We start from the raw sequence: 17,733 nt of genomic DNA, 5'->3' as shown, positions 1-17,733 counted from the left end.
AATGCAGCGCTCACCCCCAGCCCAAAGCTGAGCCTCCCTTGTTTATCGAAGTGCCCACTGACCTGATTCTGCCTCTGCTGAGCCTGGTTCTTTGCACGCCCGTAAGTCCTCGGCTCTCAGGCAAACACTGTTCTCTCCTGACATTTGGGACGCAGCCCTGCTGCAAAGCAGACGGAGTTAAGTCTCGAGTTGGAGGAAAGGCTCCAAAAACCCCACACCTGAAGTGAACAACTCGCACCCGCGACAGCAGCGCTCAACACAATCTGTTACGCTGCTGAAAAACAGGGTAAGGCAGCCGGGGTTTCACTACAATGTTTTATTGGGGAATTTACATATCCACAGGGTAAAGCAGACCGCAGAAGTCTGACCTCTTGCTCACGCCGATGACTTGAAGCAGTTGTGTTCTACAGAAGATGAGAAAAGAAATCCGACCCACCCACTTCTTATGCCTACGGTAAAATGTCAAGAGCTAGCCGGGAAAGGGGACCAGGGTTACACGAGAACAACAACAACAAAAAAAATATGAAAAAAGTATAAATTAGGATGTCATAGTCATTTTAAAAGTGTAAGAAAACTTGCAGCGGGCTCTCAGCCCTCGATAAGTTAACTCTCAGTTAGATTGTTAAAAGTTAAATACAACAATACCACATTTAGACAGAAAAGCCACTCTGAAGTGCAAGTTTCACATTCCAAACAGCTTGCCCCCACACTGCGCGAGAATCCTGCTTGCTCACGGGGGGAGGGAGAGGGGTCTCCAAATGACTTTGGTTCCAATGAGGGGTGGCGAGCCAAGCACAGCGAGGCCTCGGCTCCGGGGGACTCCACTCAAGGGAAGAGGTAGCAAGGCTTGCTTGCCCCTGGGCTTGGGTTAAAATCCAGTTCCTCAGCACCAAACGAGTTTGCCACCCCTCTGCTAACCAAAACCCCTGCTAATACTGGAATTTAAGTGGTTCTTAAAAGGCCTGGCATCACAGGCAGCATGAAGTACAGGTTTCCCCAAGTTGCTCAGTCACACCTCTGCTAAGATACCCATCAGGACGTTAAGTGCTACCCAGAAGCATTAGTGGAGGTTTGTGCAAGGAGGGGGTCCACCCCAAAAGTGTGCATTGACTGTGCTAAATACAGGGGAGCTCATGTTCTGGTCACTGAGGTTTCACTGCCTCTGACAGTGAAAAGGCAGAGATGGGTCTCAGTTATGGGAAGAGGCTCAGGCCGGGCGCCAGCCAGAAAGAAAAAACCCTGAATGTCTCATGGAGCAGTTTTGAAGAACAGAACAGAAGGCAAAAATGGTCACAACGCGAGGGATCATTTCCACATCTGAGTGCTGAGGGACTGATTGCTTCCCTGGGCACCTCCTCCACCCATCGACTGTCCATACCCCATCATGCCGTTAGCGCCATAGAAGTTCATCCCAGCCATCTGCTGGGTCATCTGCAAAGGGGAGAGAGGAGAGAAGTCAAGGCTAGGCCAAGGAGACTGCAGTCCAAGGTAAAACTCTTGCTCCCCAACACACTTAAGGCTTAAGCAAGTTCTCCTAAAGAGTTACCATGGACAGAAGTCACTGGCTTAGGTGTATCCCCATCTTGTGACCCGAGGAAGTTTTCATTGAGGCTGATGTTGCACTGATTTGTGTTCTCCACCAAGCACTGAGGCTCCTAACAAGTAACTCCCTCCTGACCCCTCCGTCCACCTGTGGTATCAGCAGACCTCACCCAACCCCAGAAGCCAGGCTATAAAAGCACTGAGAACTTTAGGTAACAGGCTGGGTTTAACTGCATGTCCCTCCCCTGCCCTCCATGCACCCTGGGGTCAGCAGCAGATCAGACCTCACCTGAGCAATGTTCCACTGCAGCTGCTGTGCTGGCTGCACGCCGTAGACGGGCTGGGGAACCGCTGCCATGCCAGCTACGTAGCCAGCCTGCTGTGCAGCCATCATCCCGTTGGGGACACCGATGACAGCTGCCTGCACGTTCCCCACGTATCCAGCTGGTACGGCCATGGGAGTCACCATCCCTGCCGCTCCAGGCTGGGCCATCATTCCCACGGACGGTGCCATCATGCCCCCCATCATGCTGCTGGACGGGGGTACTCCTGGAAAGCTGGTATATGCTGCTGCGGGATACGCCATCTGAGCTGGGGCCATGAACATCGCTCCTAGAAAGAGGCAGAGAAGCAGTGAAGGGAAGCGCTGCTGCATTCACTGGCAAGGGCTGAAACGCTGACCTTCAAATCGCAGACTATCACAACACTCACTTGGCCGTGACATCCAGACTAAGCTGCTCATTATGCTACTCACCAGTTCCCAAAAAGGGCCGCCTACACTCCCACATCTCTGCTTGTCAGCTATCAGGACACCCCACCCACTCTGAATTAGCGTGCTGCCGCTCAGCAGCTCTATTCTGAGATCTGTTACCTTGCGCAGGCAGCTGAGGTGTTTGAGAGCCGTACAAGGAGAGGATGGAGTCTTTAGAGAGCTGCTTCTTCCCCACTTCCTCCCCTTTGCTTCCAGGCTCAGGGAAGAGATTCAGGTTTTCAGGAACAGAACCAGCACTTCCAGATGTTGGCATAGAACCAGCGACCTGAGACAGAGACAGCACGAGCGCAAAGCTGCATTCAGCGCTGGAGGAAGACACAGATCATCTCCTTCACGCATTAACCAGGGCTTTGTCACACGCTGCCATTCCCCGCTTACCTTCCTGGAGTCAGAGTTTGATCCCATCGACGCGAAAAGATCGAGATCCTTCTCTAAGCTGCTCGGCCTGCCGTTTGTAACGGCGGTGGTCACCGGAGCATCTGGGAGAGACAAAGCTGCGATGGACGTCCACGCAGATGCCCCCAGGCTGAGGGGCAGCCTCCTCGCCAATTAAGCAGTTCGCACATATGCCGCTCAACCCAGTGACCCGACTTGTAAGCTACTTTAGCCAGCCCATATTGCCAGCTCCTCGCCCGGCCTGCTGCTGCCTGGAAGGAACTGGCTCAGGACCAAGGGGCGCACTGCGCCCTAGCCGGCCCATTAACCTCAGAGCAGCCAGGACCCTCACTGTGTCTGGAGACCACTACAGCTGCTCTTGTAGCACTGCAGGCACCACCACTGCAGCAGAATAAAGGAAAACACAGGGAAAACCATTTCTGCTGCAGTGTTGAGCACTGTGCTTGAGCTGCACTGGAGGGATTGAAGCAAAACTCTAGTATTCCCATCGGCTGATATAGAAATTAAGCACTGAAAACTCAGATTCACAAGGACAAAAATTGTCTGTAGGATCATTAAAACAAGAGCAGTTAAGGCTGGAAAGGCTCTTACCAAGTCCTAGCAAGTCCATGACAGCTTCAGTAGATTTGGGAGAACTTTTTCTAGACTGCTGCGTTTCTTCTTTCTTTTGAGGCTAGGGAAAAACCACCAGAAGTCTTGTTCAAATTCTGGTTTCACTCTGATAGATTAATAAGAGATTAATCCTTAAAATACCTTTTTTCCCAGTGTACATAAGAGTTTCCAAAGCAAACAGAATTTCAGAGTATTATACAGTTGTTTTATTGTCCCACCACACTGGAACCCACTGTCAAATTTAAGCCTGCTCTAAACTAGGAAGAAAGTAACAGCTCAAGCTGGAAAGCCAAGCTGGCAGCAGCTGGATTCCAATCCGCTCTGCATTGCAAAGCGGACCACGTCTGCTTTGTATCTGGTTGAGCAGTGGAAAACAAGCTGCTAGCATCAGTGTGATGCACCATGCGTCCACTGCTATGACTGAGGCCAGAAAAATGCTTCCATATCAAGCTGGATTTACCCTGCTCTGCTTGAGAGAGGAGTCTTCACAACTGATCCATGCCCATGTCTTTTGGTCTTACCATTTTCACCTTCTCAAAGATGATAGGTTCCAGTTTTCTTTCTGATACTGCCTCGTTACTCCTTTTCCATTTGTCATCCTTTTCTTTCTGTAAGGAAAAAAACCACAGACACGAGGGTCAAAACTCATCCTGCCAAGCTAAAGTTCATATAAAGCTTTACATGATGCTGTTACTCATCTAAAAAAAGCCTCACAAATACAGTTAAAGACCTTTATTTGAAGCTAGGCCTGCTTTGAGCAAGGAGCTGGACACGCTGGCCTTCAAAGGCCCCCTCCAGTTTAAATTCTTTCTACAGAATGACTGAATGCAATCAGCCCTGGAGAAGATTAGTCACTAATACAGGAAACATTTAAACTGTCTGTTTTCATAGTCACTGCTCACTCATAAACAGACACACACTTATATCTCCACATGGATTCTGCAGAAGCGATTGGAAACTAACCCTAAATGCATTGATGTCAATACTTCGGTCCATGTATTTCTTCTTTTCGTACTTATCCCGAATGAAGCTCTCCACAGCTCTGCAAGCAGCTTGTTAAAGACAAATGATTCAAGAAGACTCACATAGTATTATTTGACACATGGATAACAAGGTACAGGCTGTAACTAAACTAGTGACTGCATTTCCAGCAGTAACCTTCTTAAAATAATTTAGCGCTGGATCCAACTACTTTAGCTACTCAATTTTTGCCCTTGAATTACCCCAAACATGCCAGCGCTATAAAAGGTACATTAAATCAGGCCTTAATTCCTAGTGTGTTTTCTTCACTGATGCGTATTTACTTCAACCATCACTTCAGAGCACACACGTTATTTGAATTCCCGAGCTAGCTCATGGCTGAAGCAATGCTCAGGGGTGCCTGGGCAGGTGCTCATTCTCACAGCTGATGAATTTAAGCCTCCAACACAAGGAGTGCAGCCACTAAGCCACAAGATGAAAAGGCTCCATGTTTCCTCAGCAGCAAAGGAAGAAAGGATGCTGATCTGTTTGAGGTCTCCTGAAGTTCTCTGGCAGGTAGGCTTCATAAAGACGATTTGCTTTCCCGTTTCCCATCTCTTGCATGCACTGCAATTCAAAAGAATTGTTGAACCGTTAGTTTCACAGCTCTCACACTGTACTAGCATGCCAGCCTAGCAAGCAAAAGCCTATCTGTGTGATCTAGAAAGCCTATGTAGGCTTTTGAAGTCGGTTCTGTACCTGAAAGCCACTCTGCAGGCTTTTGGTGCAAGCCCGCTAGCTGGGAACCCTTGATGCAGTTGCTATGCTTCCCCCCTCATACAATTACCCCACTCTAAGCAGCGCAGCACAGTATGGATTCAAAGACAAGAAAAACACCACATTAGCAACGTAAAGGCACTCTGAAGTCCAGGATTTGTCTTCTGGGAACCTCAAAGGTAAAGAGGTGGGCAGCTCCAGCTCCAGACAACAGCAGCCTCTGGCAGTTTTACAGAAGCTTGCCGTGTTTGTCCTTACCCTCTGACATTTGCTGAGCCCGAAATCACGACATTTTCCCCTCCCAATCTAACCCAGCTTGACATCTTCTTCCAGCTTCACTTCCCACATCTTTGGCCTGTTCGGACTGTTTATTTCCCTGTTTACCAAGCCTCCCTACCAGCACAGCACTGTTCATGTGTCACCGTTACCTGTATCTGTTCTTGTGTCCACTGGTCGAGATTGACTGATTTTACCCTGGATATATGAACTCCGAGGTTCCTGTGGATCCCAGCACAACGAATACAGATGAACACACCGATATTCCAGGATGCCCATCGTGGCCCTGCAAAGAGACACAAGCATTTCACACCAGCACGTCAACCTGTAGCTGCCTTGAGCAACTGAGAAACTGCACCAAGTGAACTGGGACCGAGGAGTTTACATTTTCATCCAGATTAGAAGTTGGAATTGGACATCAGCAGAATGTTTAAAGATTGTCTACCGATGATTATACTTGGAGCTAGTATTTTATTGCCTCCCTCTTCCATTTTGAGAGCTCTATATAAGACAGCTCTAAGAGGAGGAGGAGAAAAAAAAGCAGCATTCAAATCACTCAAGACACCACAAAACCCTGATTTCATCTTGTTTAAACTGCTGACAGTCATGTCAATGTACGGGAATGGAGAATCTTTCTCGGATAACCTTATTGCAGTGGGATCAGCCCCAGAACATTTGCTACCTCTCTAGGAAAAGCAGCATAAAATACTCAGCATTTGACATAGGGACTGCATCATCACATCTTCTATTGGTCTTATGCAGGGAGATGCAGCTGAGTAAGGGGAACAGCAAAAGCAAAGCCCTTTTGGCCACCAAAATTGCAGAGCCGGGGTCAGAAGCCCAGGTTGCAGCCCTGGATCTGAACAGTTCACTCCGCAGTTTCCGCAGCTCTGAGCAGTCATGGTTTGCATGCGGCTTCCAGACAGGCAGGAGAGCTCCAAGGTGTAGAAGGGACATCGTGCCAGGGAGAAAAACCACAGGGAAAGATTAACAAGCCGAGTTGTACTCACTGCAAACAGCTCTCGGAAGGAAACCTGGCAATGCATTACCCTGGGGACGGGCAGGGGTCCACAGGCACTCACAGCCCCCCTCCCAGCCAGGGCTAACAGACCCCAGACATCAAAACCCTTGGTCCCACAGAGAGATCAGCTTCAGACGCAGTCCTCTGCAGTGCAAGACAAGGTTTTAAAGCTAAATCACCTGGCTGGAGCTGCCAGCCAGCCACACAGGTAACACGGCCAGCTTCCACCATGGCTGGGGCATCACTGAGCACAGGTGAGTGGCCAAACAGCCACAGCAAAGCCACATCTTGAATAAGGGACCTGAGATCCTCCAATAAACTGTGCTAGCCCTTTTTATAGGCATTGCTGCAGATGAAGAGTTATTCTGTCTTTTCGTGCCATAGTTAAAATAGCAAGCCTCAAAGCTAATGAGACTGAGGTGGGAGGGGGAAGAGGGGGAAAGTGTAATTTCAAAGCCCCAAAAAAGCAGCACTGTATTTGATTCTCCTAGATATGCTAGATGGCTGTTAACAGTTTAATTCCTATTTACTGGGAAAGTTCAGAGTATCCTGAGGGATTTGGTGCTGCTAATGCTGTGGCTTATGGTCCCTTCCAGCACAAAGGCATGCAACCTCTAACTTACCCCCAGTACCTCTTCCAGCTCATTTATGTGATGCTTTTTAAAGTCTTTTATCAAGTCTTCCGGCCTGTCCTGCCATTGCTTTCTGCTTTTTCACCAGAAGAGTGGCCCTTGAGAATGACACTAATTTAATGAAGCTGCTCAAAGTCACTGCTCAGCTCTTCCTGGAGAAGACCTTAATAGAAGCAGACTCTTGCCTGCACCTCATCTCCTTTATTATACCTACCAAAAATCTAGGACCAAATTCAGCAAAGCAGGGGCCCACACTTTTAGCAGCACCAAAGTACACCAGTCACAAAGTATGGCATGGGAATAAACAGCTTTTTCAGTGCTATGCCTCCAGCACACCAAGATGAAGCCAGGAACCCTGAGCCTTCGTTTGATTTATTTGTGCAGTTCTCTTCCAGATACACCCTGAAGGCTACAACGTGAGACTGCCAGCAGGATTAAGCATGAGATTCAAGGTTAGATTTAAACTCTAGATATATTTAGCCTTTATAGGACTAAAAGGATTAATAGTCAGCTAGATACCACATCAGGGCTGTAGTAATCAGCTCACTGGTTTGTCACATGTGCTAGCTCAAGCACTGCAACCTCCTACCCTGCGATGCCACACATGAGAATGACTCAGGGGTACAGCCTGTTATACCCATCCAGCTTTTGAGTGACTTGGTTTGCGATGCAGCATCTGAAACAGCAAGGGTTGAGGCACAGGAACGACAGCCGACATTGCTGCGACTCACAGATCCCAGCTCTGGAAGACCCCAGCTTCATTAAGCCAGGGAATATTTAAAAACAAAAAAAATAGGCTTTCAAAAATCCTCCTAGCAGCCAGCATTTGCTTTGGCGATAAACACACATTATACAACCAAGGGTTCACTGATGCTTACTCCAGTCAGCTCTGCGGTTCTGCAAGGCACGTGGATTTGAACTCCGGATCTGAGCACCCCTTGCTTTTGGATGTAACCAGTAATTTCTCTAGAATACAGGGCTGTGTAACTAGGTGATCAACACTGTGATAAAAAAAGAGGAACAAGATACAGCTACACCCCTGGAGAATGCAAAGCTGCTTGAAGATAAGCAGCCGCACAGAGAAGCTCTGGCCTCGACAGCAGCCAAGGGTTTGACAGTGCAAGGGGCAACACAACAGGGCAAGAGCTGCTGGAGTAATCAGTGCTGAGCAGAACTGGTGCGAGGCAAACTAAGTTGGTCCAGCTGAATCCAATGCCAGATAACTTTATGGTCATGAAAATTATCATTTTTTTGCTGAAAACAAGGGTATGTCAAGCAAGACAGCCCGTCCTGACCAGGCTGCTACCAAGATGTCCCAGTGAGGTTGGGTCAGATGCTGCACGCAGAGGCACCAGCCCAAACACAGACCTTCAGCTCTGCTACTATCTAATGTCCCCAGTCACGAAGCTAAAACAACATTTCTACCGTTTCTTTTCTGATAAAGCACTCAGTTTTGTGGGCAAAAGGTGACGGGGTTTGATGCAGATGTAAACAAGGCTCCACTTCCCTCTTTTGAGGCCACGATGGAGGAGCTCGTGCTCAAAAACACACGAGGAAGTGCCTGGTAAAGGGCTGGCTGGGGAGAACTCTGTACAGCCATTTCCGCAGTTTCACACGGCTTTTTCAAGGTGACTGACTTGCAGAAAGCCCCAGGTGGTATTTACAGATGTGAGCTCGGTGACACGCTGCAGCATTTCACTTCCCAAAAACTAATCCGAGCTGAAGCTCTGAGCATTGACAGAAGAAGCGAGACACCTTAGAAGAAGTTAGGGGCATGATTTTTTAGAGAAAAGTGTTTTTATATGAGTTAGTCACTTTAGAGAACAACACAGCAGCGTTTATCAGCATCACTGGAGCTGTCTGGGAGCCCTATCTTCCCTCACAGCCTCTGTGCACACCCTGGTGCTCACCACCAACTGCTTGCACGAGGGCACAGCACATCACAGGGGCACCTCACCCTCTGGGTTCAGTGACTCATACAATCTTACATGCAAGAGGTTTTAGGACAAGGCTAACAAACATTTAGCTTGTTAAACCACCAGAAAGAAACGGGAAAGAAGCTGGTTCTTGCATGAATATTATCGATAATGTTACAGGAATCATTCCCTTGAGGCTTGCAGCCACCGTGTGGCTTTAGAGCTCACAGCCTAAATAAAAACTCACTTCCCATATGCAAAACTGGGAGTTTGCTGCAGCGACAGCCAGTATCAGACATGCAAGCCTGATGCTGCAGTCACTTCTGTTTTAACATCCATGGTAAGCAAGTTACTTGGCACTAACCTGAGCTGGGCACAGCTTATTGGGTTCTGATTAAGCATCCTGTGCCCCCTGCACATGCACAAATCCGTCCTGGAGAAGCCCAACCATTTGCAGGTGAACAAGAGGGTAAAGAAAATTAGCAGTTTTGAGTAAGAATAGGATATAATCTAAACAGACTGGTACCCAGCTACACACTCAGTGCTGGAGCTCACTCAGACCACCTTGGGATCTATTCCTGGCCTGGCAACGGTCACAGAAAGATCAGGAGCTTAAAAAAAAGGATCCACTGCTCAGTCAGGTTTTATTTTAGAAAGCTGCAGTGAATAGTTGAGTGTATTCCTAAGCGAGGATGCAGCCCCATCCAACAGAGCCTAGAAAGCTATGCGCAAGAAACGCCGCTGCCCAGTCACTGCTTCCATGAGGCGGCTTCACAGCCTGCTTTATATCCCAGCCTGTCAAAACAAACACCGCATACCGAGCTGCTCATACCAGCTTCAGTTCGCATCCAAGCCAGAATCATTAATGCCTGCAAGGACTGCCCGAATCATCTGCCCTTTCTGAAAAGGGCTCCCAATTTCCTTTAAAACCCCAGCACAGCCTGGCTGGTCCACCTCACACCACGGCTCAGTCACTTGCTTTAAGTTCATACCCTGGAGTGTTTTTAATCAAGGAGATGCACTCCTCACCCTTTACTCAGCCATTACATTTTGGCTCAAGCTACTCGTGCAAGTTTCTCCAGTAATAACCCTCCAGAAGGCATTTAAAAATAAAACAGAAGTTGGCTGCAAAGCCATTGCTCTTTTGAGAAGGAGGGTCAGGAAAAAAATAGATGCTTTCATAGGCAGGAAGGAGGACGCATCGCTATTCAAAGCCTAATGAAATATTCTTGGTGCAAACAAGCGTTCGACTCGCAGGCTCCCTGCCTGCAGGCGCTCCAGCAAAAGCCCAGCTGTCAGAGGGAAACGTGCCATTGATCCCAGGAACACTGCGCCATGTGTTGGGCTACGGCGCCGCACAACCAGCCCCTCTCAGCGCTCACGGGGAAATGGATGTGGGAAATTCTCCTTGGAGTGGGATCGTCCCCCAGAGATGACATTCACATCCTCCCGTACCGGCTTGCACCCGTACTTGGATATTTCTCATCGAGTCCGAGTTGAAAAGCTCTACTTTTTGCAGAGCCAAATGAGGAAATAGCCAAGCATCCACGAGCTTCCTTTGCCTTGTGGTTTCCTTATTCTGGAAGGAGATTGCTTAATGCCTTACTGAAATTCATTCCGCTCATAGAGAAGCTATGACAAAGGCTGTCTTACAGCACAACTTCCTCTGCTCTTCAGTGCAGACATCTGTTCTGCAGTCAAGTGCTCAGATTAGTTCGGGGACACAAGGTAAACTCTGCTAGGGAGTAAAGAGGAGAGTTAAACTCAGCTTCAAGGGGACACAAGGTAAGCTCTGCTAGGCAGTAAAGAGGACAGTTAAACTCAGCTTCGAGATCTTAAAATTATCCTATTTAATCAAGATCTCTAAATTATCCTATTTAGTTTTTAATGCAGGTTAGTTACTGGCCTGAGCATGCATCCTGATACAGGATTTGTGAAGCACTAACACACACATGTTCCTCAGATTTGGTACCAGACGAAGCCATTTGTGTATATTTTAAGGAGCCACTGAAGCTCCTTACTGGCCAAATCAGACCCTGCTGGCTGGTGCTGGCCATTTCCTCAGGAACAGGCTTTGAACCTTCTGCAGTTTACAAGAAACACACAATATCTGAGTGTCTGATGGCCTGGAGGGCAGCAACGCAGCAGCATTTCTCTACCTTTGAGCATTGGTTAGCAGCTTTCAGTGCAGGCCTTATCACGGTTACCATCGTGTTCTCTGAAGCAGTGCCGTGATGATACGAAGGCAGATGGAACAAGGTGGAGGAAATTAAAATAGATGCTGCGAACAGCGGGGTGGGTCCTTCCTGCTGCTGGAGACAGCGGTGGTTATTGCTTCAGTAAATAAACCGCGACAGTGGCAACTTCAAGCAGATGCTGTAGTGAGGACCCATGCAAGAGGGGTGGTTAACATTGCCAATGCTGATGACCACACTGCCTAAAAATATAAAGATCAGCCAATTTCCACAATCCACGTGTTTCCTGCGGAGGTTGGCACAGTAATGGTCCCAACACATAGATGGTAGATATCAGAGATAAGAAAACAGATGCCCAATCTGTTTTTTAGCTACATTTTAGCCAAAATTACACACTAGTCAGTCCTAGAAGTTGCGAGGGTAAAGGTAGCAGATCTCAAGGTCTGAATTTCCACAAAATGAAAAAAAAAACCTGGGTAATAAGCACCACCTCTGTGCCCAAACACATCAACAGAGCAGCGGGATGGAAACTCACACTAATATTTTACACCATCAAAACTCAACTTAGAATTCCTCCACCATCAAACCCCTTACAAGACATCTGCTCACAGCTCTAATCCTTCACTGCATTTAAAAAGTATTTAGACCCTATTTTCCAATCTCATTTGAGTTGTGGGGATACACAGAAGTCACCAAGTCCTTCAAATAGCTCCTACAGAGGAAGGAGTCTCAGCTCCTGGGCCACTTCTTGCTTGATTGAGAATCTCTTCAATATCTGGAGCGAGACATGAACTATTTTTCACTATCAAAGTCACCCAAAAGAACTTGACGTTCATAAGGAAAGGGCATTACCTGGGCAGTATGGAATGGCATGTTTTGCCAAAAATAGAGGTAGGTAAGCAGTTTAAGGAGGCAGTGAAGGGCCGACGGTAGCACAGGTAAATCCAGCTTCGCCGAGGAAGCTTTGCTCTAAGACAGTTTCTCTTAAAAGCTCAAACTTTTCCTGTCCCAGATTTCCCAGGACACAAAGCAATCGCTATTCCAGCTCAACCTGAAGGAGACCACAGCTATTCTTGATTCTCTGGCTGGTTTTGATAACCTACTTGCGTTTTGAAAGAGGAGTTACCTTTAAATCGCAGAGGCATTTTCTGAAGAGGCTGGCGCAGGGTGTTCGGTACTTTACGTAATTCAGCTGGCAGTTACTATAGGAACAAACTTTTACTGAAGTTGCAGCTCTGCTCTGAGGATTTTGGGCATTTTGGGACCCTCAGTTTACACCTCTGCTCCACAGCCGCTCACCACAGGTGGGTCAGTATAGGTGGTACAGAAGAACAGCATTAAAGCTGACAAGGTTTGCTGAGATGCCCTCTGCTCGCAGGATTATCTTTGCTATCTATTTCTGGGAGATGTAGACACATGCATCTGTGTACGTGACTCAGAGCCCTGCATCTCTTTTCTTAAAGGGTATCACCCCACAACTCCCCTGAGCACAAACAACTCCAGAATCAGTCCCCACTGGAAAGGTTGGTGCTTTTTCCCCCCCCTCGCTTTGTGGTTTGAATGGGAAATTGTCGCTTACTTCAGGCAGGTGAAGCGTGAGCTGTGCTCCCTCGCAGCCACGGCAGCACCGCTCAGACATCTCACACAAAGGCAGTCTCGTGGACAATGTTAATGTCTGCACACTTACACTCACTTGAAATCAATACTGCTTTATGCACAAGATTGTTCCCTTCAGTCCCGACTCCAGGAATAAAAAAAACCAGAACAGTTCAAAAGCAGAAGAGAAAATGTAGCACTCATTAAGATAACTGCGGAATATTGTGACTGCAGCTAAAAATTAAAACGAGTATACAAGCACATATGCATCCCCGCTGGCAAGCTTCCCTTACATAAGCCTGAGCCTCCTCCTAAGAAAAGATTTTCTAAGGCAAACTGAGGAGCTCGAGTCCTACCGCATTGGTTTCTGAAGCCCACTGCAGGCAAACAGTCTGCACCACTACCCACTGCTCACTTTTCCCACAGCGATCATTTCTGCATCACATGCAGTTGTTCCAGGCAGCTATTTTAAAAGTTATTCTTCATTTTGCTTGTACTGAAAAGGAAATTCAGCTGCAACTCAGTAGGTCTGCTCATGGAGGAGTTGAGTCACAACAGATTTCTGTCGAATATTAGCAACACATTTTACATTGATACGAGTTTGGCTGGACTAAACCAACTGTAAGTGTCATCCTTCCTTACCTGCACCTACTCTAGCCCCAGGGTTTTCATCCTGCTCTTCCTGCTTCCCATCCACCTCTATTTTCAAAGTCCTACCCCGCTTGAAGAATCAGATCTGGGTTTGTGTTGTGTTCTGCATGAAAGGGTTTCCCATCAAACCACTGAAGTTAGAAGAAGGGGTTGATTTCAGCACGGATCTCACAAGACACAGGGGACGAAGGGAAGAGCCAGACAAACCAGGAGGGGCACAGGGCAACCTTAACCGATGGGCAGAGCGAGTCCAGTCCTCGCTGGTGCTCCCTGGGGAGGAACCTGCCGTCCTGATGTCAACGCAACCGGGTCCAAGGAACCTGCTGGACAGATAGACTGGAAGAGCAGAGGGGAAGAGTTTGGGAGAAGGAGAGAATCAAATAGCATTAGCTGCACGGTACACAAGTTCTGTTACACAGAAAGGCAGAGAAGAACCCAGTTCATGTAAGTGTTACTCAACACAAGACATTTTCCATTTACTGGAAGCCATCTGAACACTCAGGCCAAGTCCAGCGTGCACAGATTACACCATATCCCCTCATTTATGATGCAGTTTCAGCCTCCAGACTCATTTGGATGTTCAACAGCGTATCTCTGACAGATACTCGTTACACTCAGACTGTGTGACAGTCACACTATCTCACACACAGCCACAGCAGCCACATAACTGCCCTCAGAAGGCCCTTTGCCACCAGAAATGCACCAGTAAAAGAGATCCCACTCTCACTTACTCATCCACAGCTCGTTTCTCTCTTAAAGGGGTTTTGCTCAAGCAATTCATACAGCAAAGGCCTTCCAATACAGCAGATTATGATCATTCATCACTCCAGCTTTACGTGAAGACAGCCACTGTGCCACCTCGGCCGTGCTGGGTGGGGAGAGCTGTATCCCTGCCTTGGTGTGGCTCTGGGGGTTCCACACTGGATCATTGCTTTTGATCATTCATAGTTGTATTGTGATTGCGTTCGGAGCAGCACGTGAAAACCACTGAGACAGGTTAACAGCACTTGCAAGGGGAAATCTGCTGTTTGCTTGTGCCTAACATGACCAGATCACGTCCTGAAAAGTCTGCCACTGAGCTCCCAACTCCTGTTTTGTTCAAGTCATGAATACCATGCAAGTTCTCACTCCTAAGCTCAGTCTAGCCACACTCTGCTTCAGCACAGGATGTAAAACGTACTACCTGTTTACCCCCTTTAGATCAGATCGCCCAAATTTACCCACAGTTACTTTGGACAGCAAGTTTGCAATGCAAAGAGGAAGCAGCAGGCGAGAGATCTCCCTGAACTTCCTCCAAACCAAGAGCCTGCAACCACTGCAGTGTTTATTGCTGCAGCAGCAAAAAACCACCATCCTGGGCTTTCTTCCCCAGTCTCCTTGTCCTTTTTCCCCCTTCCAGTGACTTACACCCGGGGCATTAATAGCTGTCTAGGGAAGCCATCAGGCTCACACTTGTGCAGTTCCCCTTTCAGGCTCATCTGTGCAGCTCGGACAGAAAAGTTATGCAAGGAAAGCACGTGAAGACACCGCTGTGTCCAATGAAGAAAAGCCTTGGGAAGAGCGATGTGCCCCATGGAAGTTACTTCAATCCCAAATTTATGGGGGAAGGAGAATATATTGGAGAAATTGGTTCTCCCCCGTTACCACACTTAGAGATGAGAGTTGAACTAGGAGTCACTTGCTTAAAGGAAGGCAATAACAAGAACATAGAAAAACCTCTCTAAGCAATTGCTTTGGTGCAGACAGGAGGGATGAAGATACCCAGCTGCCTCCCAGCACAGCACAGCAAACACGAGTGTGTTTGCTGCACCAGCCCTAGAGTGCACAGCCCAGCCAGGAGCTGATCTTCTTGAGATCAAGACCTTTACCCTAACGCCGAGGATTTCTGCGTGAAATCAAGTGGGTCCATACTAGCGCTGCAGCTCACGCTAACAGGTACCGTAATCTCACTTAGTTCTGTATATAGAAGTGGAAAAAAAATACAGTAATGAAACCCAGCAAGTAGTTAGGTCATTGGGAACAGGCAGAATGGGAGTGTGGGTGGCGTCTGAACAGCCTCTGCCTGTGTGTCAGGCTGGATTGGAACCGCTCGCATCAAGCAGCACACCACTACAAAATTCAGTAGCAGGAAAACAGATGGTCAGAAGCCAATGTTTTGTTGTAAACATGCCCTGATAGGTGCCATGTGAGCTGCCAGCTTCTTACTCTGCCGTTAACTTCGCTGAAACTCCTGCAGAAATCCTCATGATGTCTGACATGAGCTGACAGAGGAGGGAGCTGGCGTAAGAAACACCACCTGCCCCCATCAAGCAACTCCAATTTACCAAGCAACCAGGCCCTGACCTTGGCAAACTGCTCCCCCCAAGTGCATTGCTGGTGTATATCACTTTATAATCATTTAAAAACCGAGCCACAATCCGCTGTACAGAGCAGCGGCTCTTCTGCCAGGTAGCACTGGAGATGCTGAGGGAAGTCGTCTGGGGCCAGCAAATACCACGTGGCCTCTTGTTAGTGCGGATTTGCACAGTTCTAGTTATTAAGAAGCCATACATCAAATAAAATGCACTCTTTACTCTGCACAGGTACACCTGGGGCTCACGTCCATACACAAAGCAAACACTGCAGTTCCTTTCAGCAGCAGTGAGTAACATCAGGCTCTCTTTGCCATCGCTGCAAACCAGCTCCAGCGCCTGGCTGGGAGAGCACCACGTGAAACCACCATAACAGCCCAGTATGATGCTTTAACTGGCACCAGTTACCAGATGCCTGGCTGGAGAGCTTGCTGCATATTCACCTCCTGCATCCACCAACCCTGTATCCTCAAGAATGAGCTTTCACATCTCCACCAATCTCATTAGTAGATAATTATTTTGCCCGATAACCGAGTACAACAGAAGCCTCCTCTTCGTGACCGATGCAACCAATCTTCCCGGTGGCAGTGCTGAACTCTACACTTTGCCTCTTATGCATAATTCACTGAAACACTGCATTTCCAGGATGCGCTGTGAACAGGAGAAGCTGTATTATCACAAGCAGCCTGCAACTGGGATGAGAGTTTGTTTCCACATTGTGTACGTTACTATCTCACGCCTCAAAAGACAAGATAAGACAGCTATTTGTGCCCTTGGTGCTGGCATTAGGAGCCAGGAGATAAAGGAATTGCAAGCAAGAGGAACACCATGTTCAACCCACACGGTCAACCAAAGGCAGGTGTGAAACACATCTCAAAACACGCCTTCTCCAAGGTAAGACAGGTTGTTATGATACAGTTACCGTGCTTCGGGTTGATTTCAGAGCAGGGCTGAAAGCAAACCTTAACAGCACCATTTTTAATGTTTTTTTTTCAGCAGTGCTCTCTGCAGTTTTTAGAGGTCGTGCAGAGGTGATTGAGTCTCCTATTTACACGTGGACATAGAAAAACAGGCCCTGCTCCGAGTTCACTTATCGCAGCTAGCAGGAAACAAGTCTCAAGTTCAGGTCTCCAAATCGTGAGAACGCTCATTAAAATAGGGCTTTACGTAGGCATAACAGGAGAGCAAAGCATTTCACAGCAGCAAGCTACAGAAAGGAATCTGCATCACCAAGGAACAGTTGTTTTATTCATTTGTTTTGTCTTCTGGGATTCAAACATTTACATCTGACTTCCTCTCTGCCGCCTCCCACTCCTTTTTTAAGAAAGGTAAGGGCAACAACATGCCTTGAAACCAGCATTAAGAGATGAAAAGATGAAATTCCTCCAGTGGTACTCATTTCCAGGGCTCTGGTTACAATTCCTTTCTTCTCCTGACACACTGCACTTTCAAAAACGGCTCCTGCCTGGTCCCCTGAAGATGATCAGCCGCACACACTACAGCTCATTTACAGGCTATCGCTCCCCAGCTGGAATGCCCTCCAGAATTACGCAACCCCAGCTTTCCAGGTTCCTCTTAGCACAAACCTTCTCCAGAAGCGCAGCCCCCGCACACGATTAAGTGTTCTCACGCTGGCGTTTGAGGCCAAACCCCTGCGCAGGCAGAGAGCCCAGGGGCTGCCATGGGCAGATTTGGGGCAGTTTTCTGCTCAACTCAGTCGCTGAAGGAGTAAAAGCCGCAGGAGCGGGTTAGAGAGGCACCAGGAGTGGTTTCTTTGAGCGGAGCACTGCCAGCACAGCCTGCTGCAACCCGGTTGCTGCGGCTACCGGTGAATTAAACCCTGCTGAAGCCAAGTCTTTTGGATTTCACCCCCCCACAAAACACCAACCGCCTGCTCAACCAAAGGGAAAACCGCCCACCGTGCTTACAAACTCCCAAACTGCCCGGCCCCCGCGCTGCAGCAGCCTTGGGCTGCCCCTGGTCGCAGCCGGGGCTTTCTCTGCACGCTCACGGGAGGGCGGCGCGGAGCCGTCACC

General features: G+C 48.1%; 1 protein-coding gene across 1 annotated transcript; it reads right to left on the bottom strand.

The window, feature by feature from the left end:
* Positions 1–668: 668 nt before the first annotated feature.
* SMAP2 (small ArfGAP2) lies at positions 669–5,625 on the bottom strand. Its single transcript, XM_010189605.1, has 9 exons — positions 5,488–5,625; positions 4,824–4,909; positions 4,286–4,364; positions 3,844–3,930; positions 3,302–3,383; positions 2,693–2,793; positions 2,414–2,579; positions 1,832–2,151; positions 669–1,431 (listed from the first exon to the last, which is right to left on the bottom strand). Exons 2-9 carry the CDS (start codon positions 4,904–4,906, stop codon positions 1,306–1,308), a joined length of 1,044 nt encoding a protein of 347 aa, XP_010187907.1. The 5' UTR covers positions 4,907–4,909; positions 5,488–5,625; the 3' UTR covers positions 669–1,305.
* Positions 5,626–17,733: the final 12,108 nt, after the last annotated feature.

The sequence above is a fragment of the Mesitornis unicolor genome, unplaced genomic scaffold, assembly GCF_000695765.1.
Source record: "Mesitornis unicolor isolate BGI_N332 unplaced genomic scaffold, ASM69576v1 scaffold19238, whole genome shotgun sequence".
Taxonomy (NCBI): domain Eukaryota; kingdom Metazoa; phylum Chordata; class Aves; order Mesitornithiformes; family Mesitornithidae; genus Mesitornis; species Mesitornis unicolor.
This window is presented reverse-complemented; position numbering and strand designations above follow the sequence as displayed.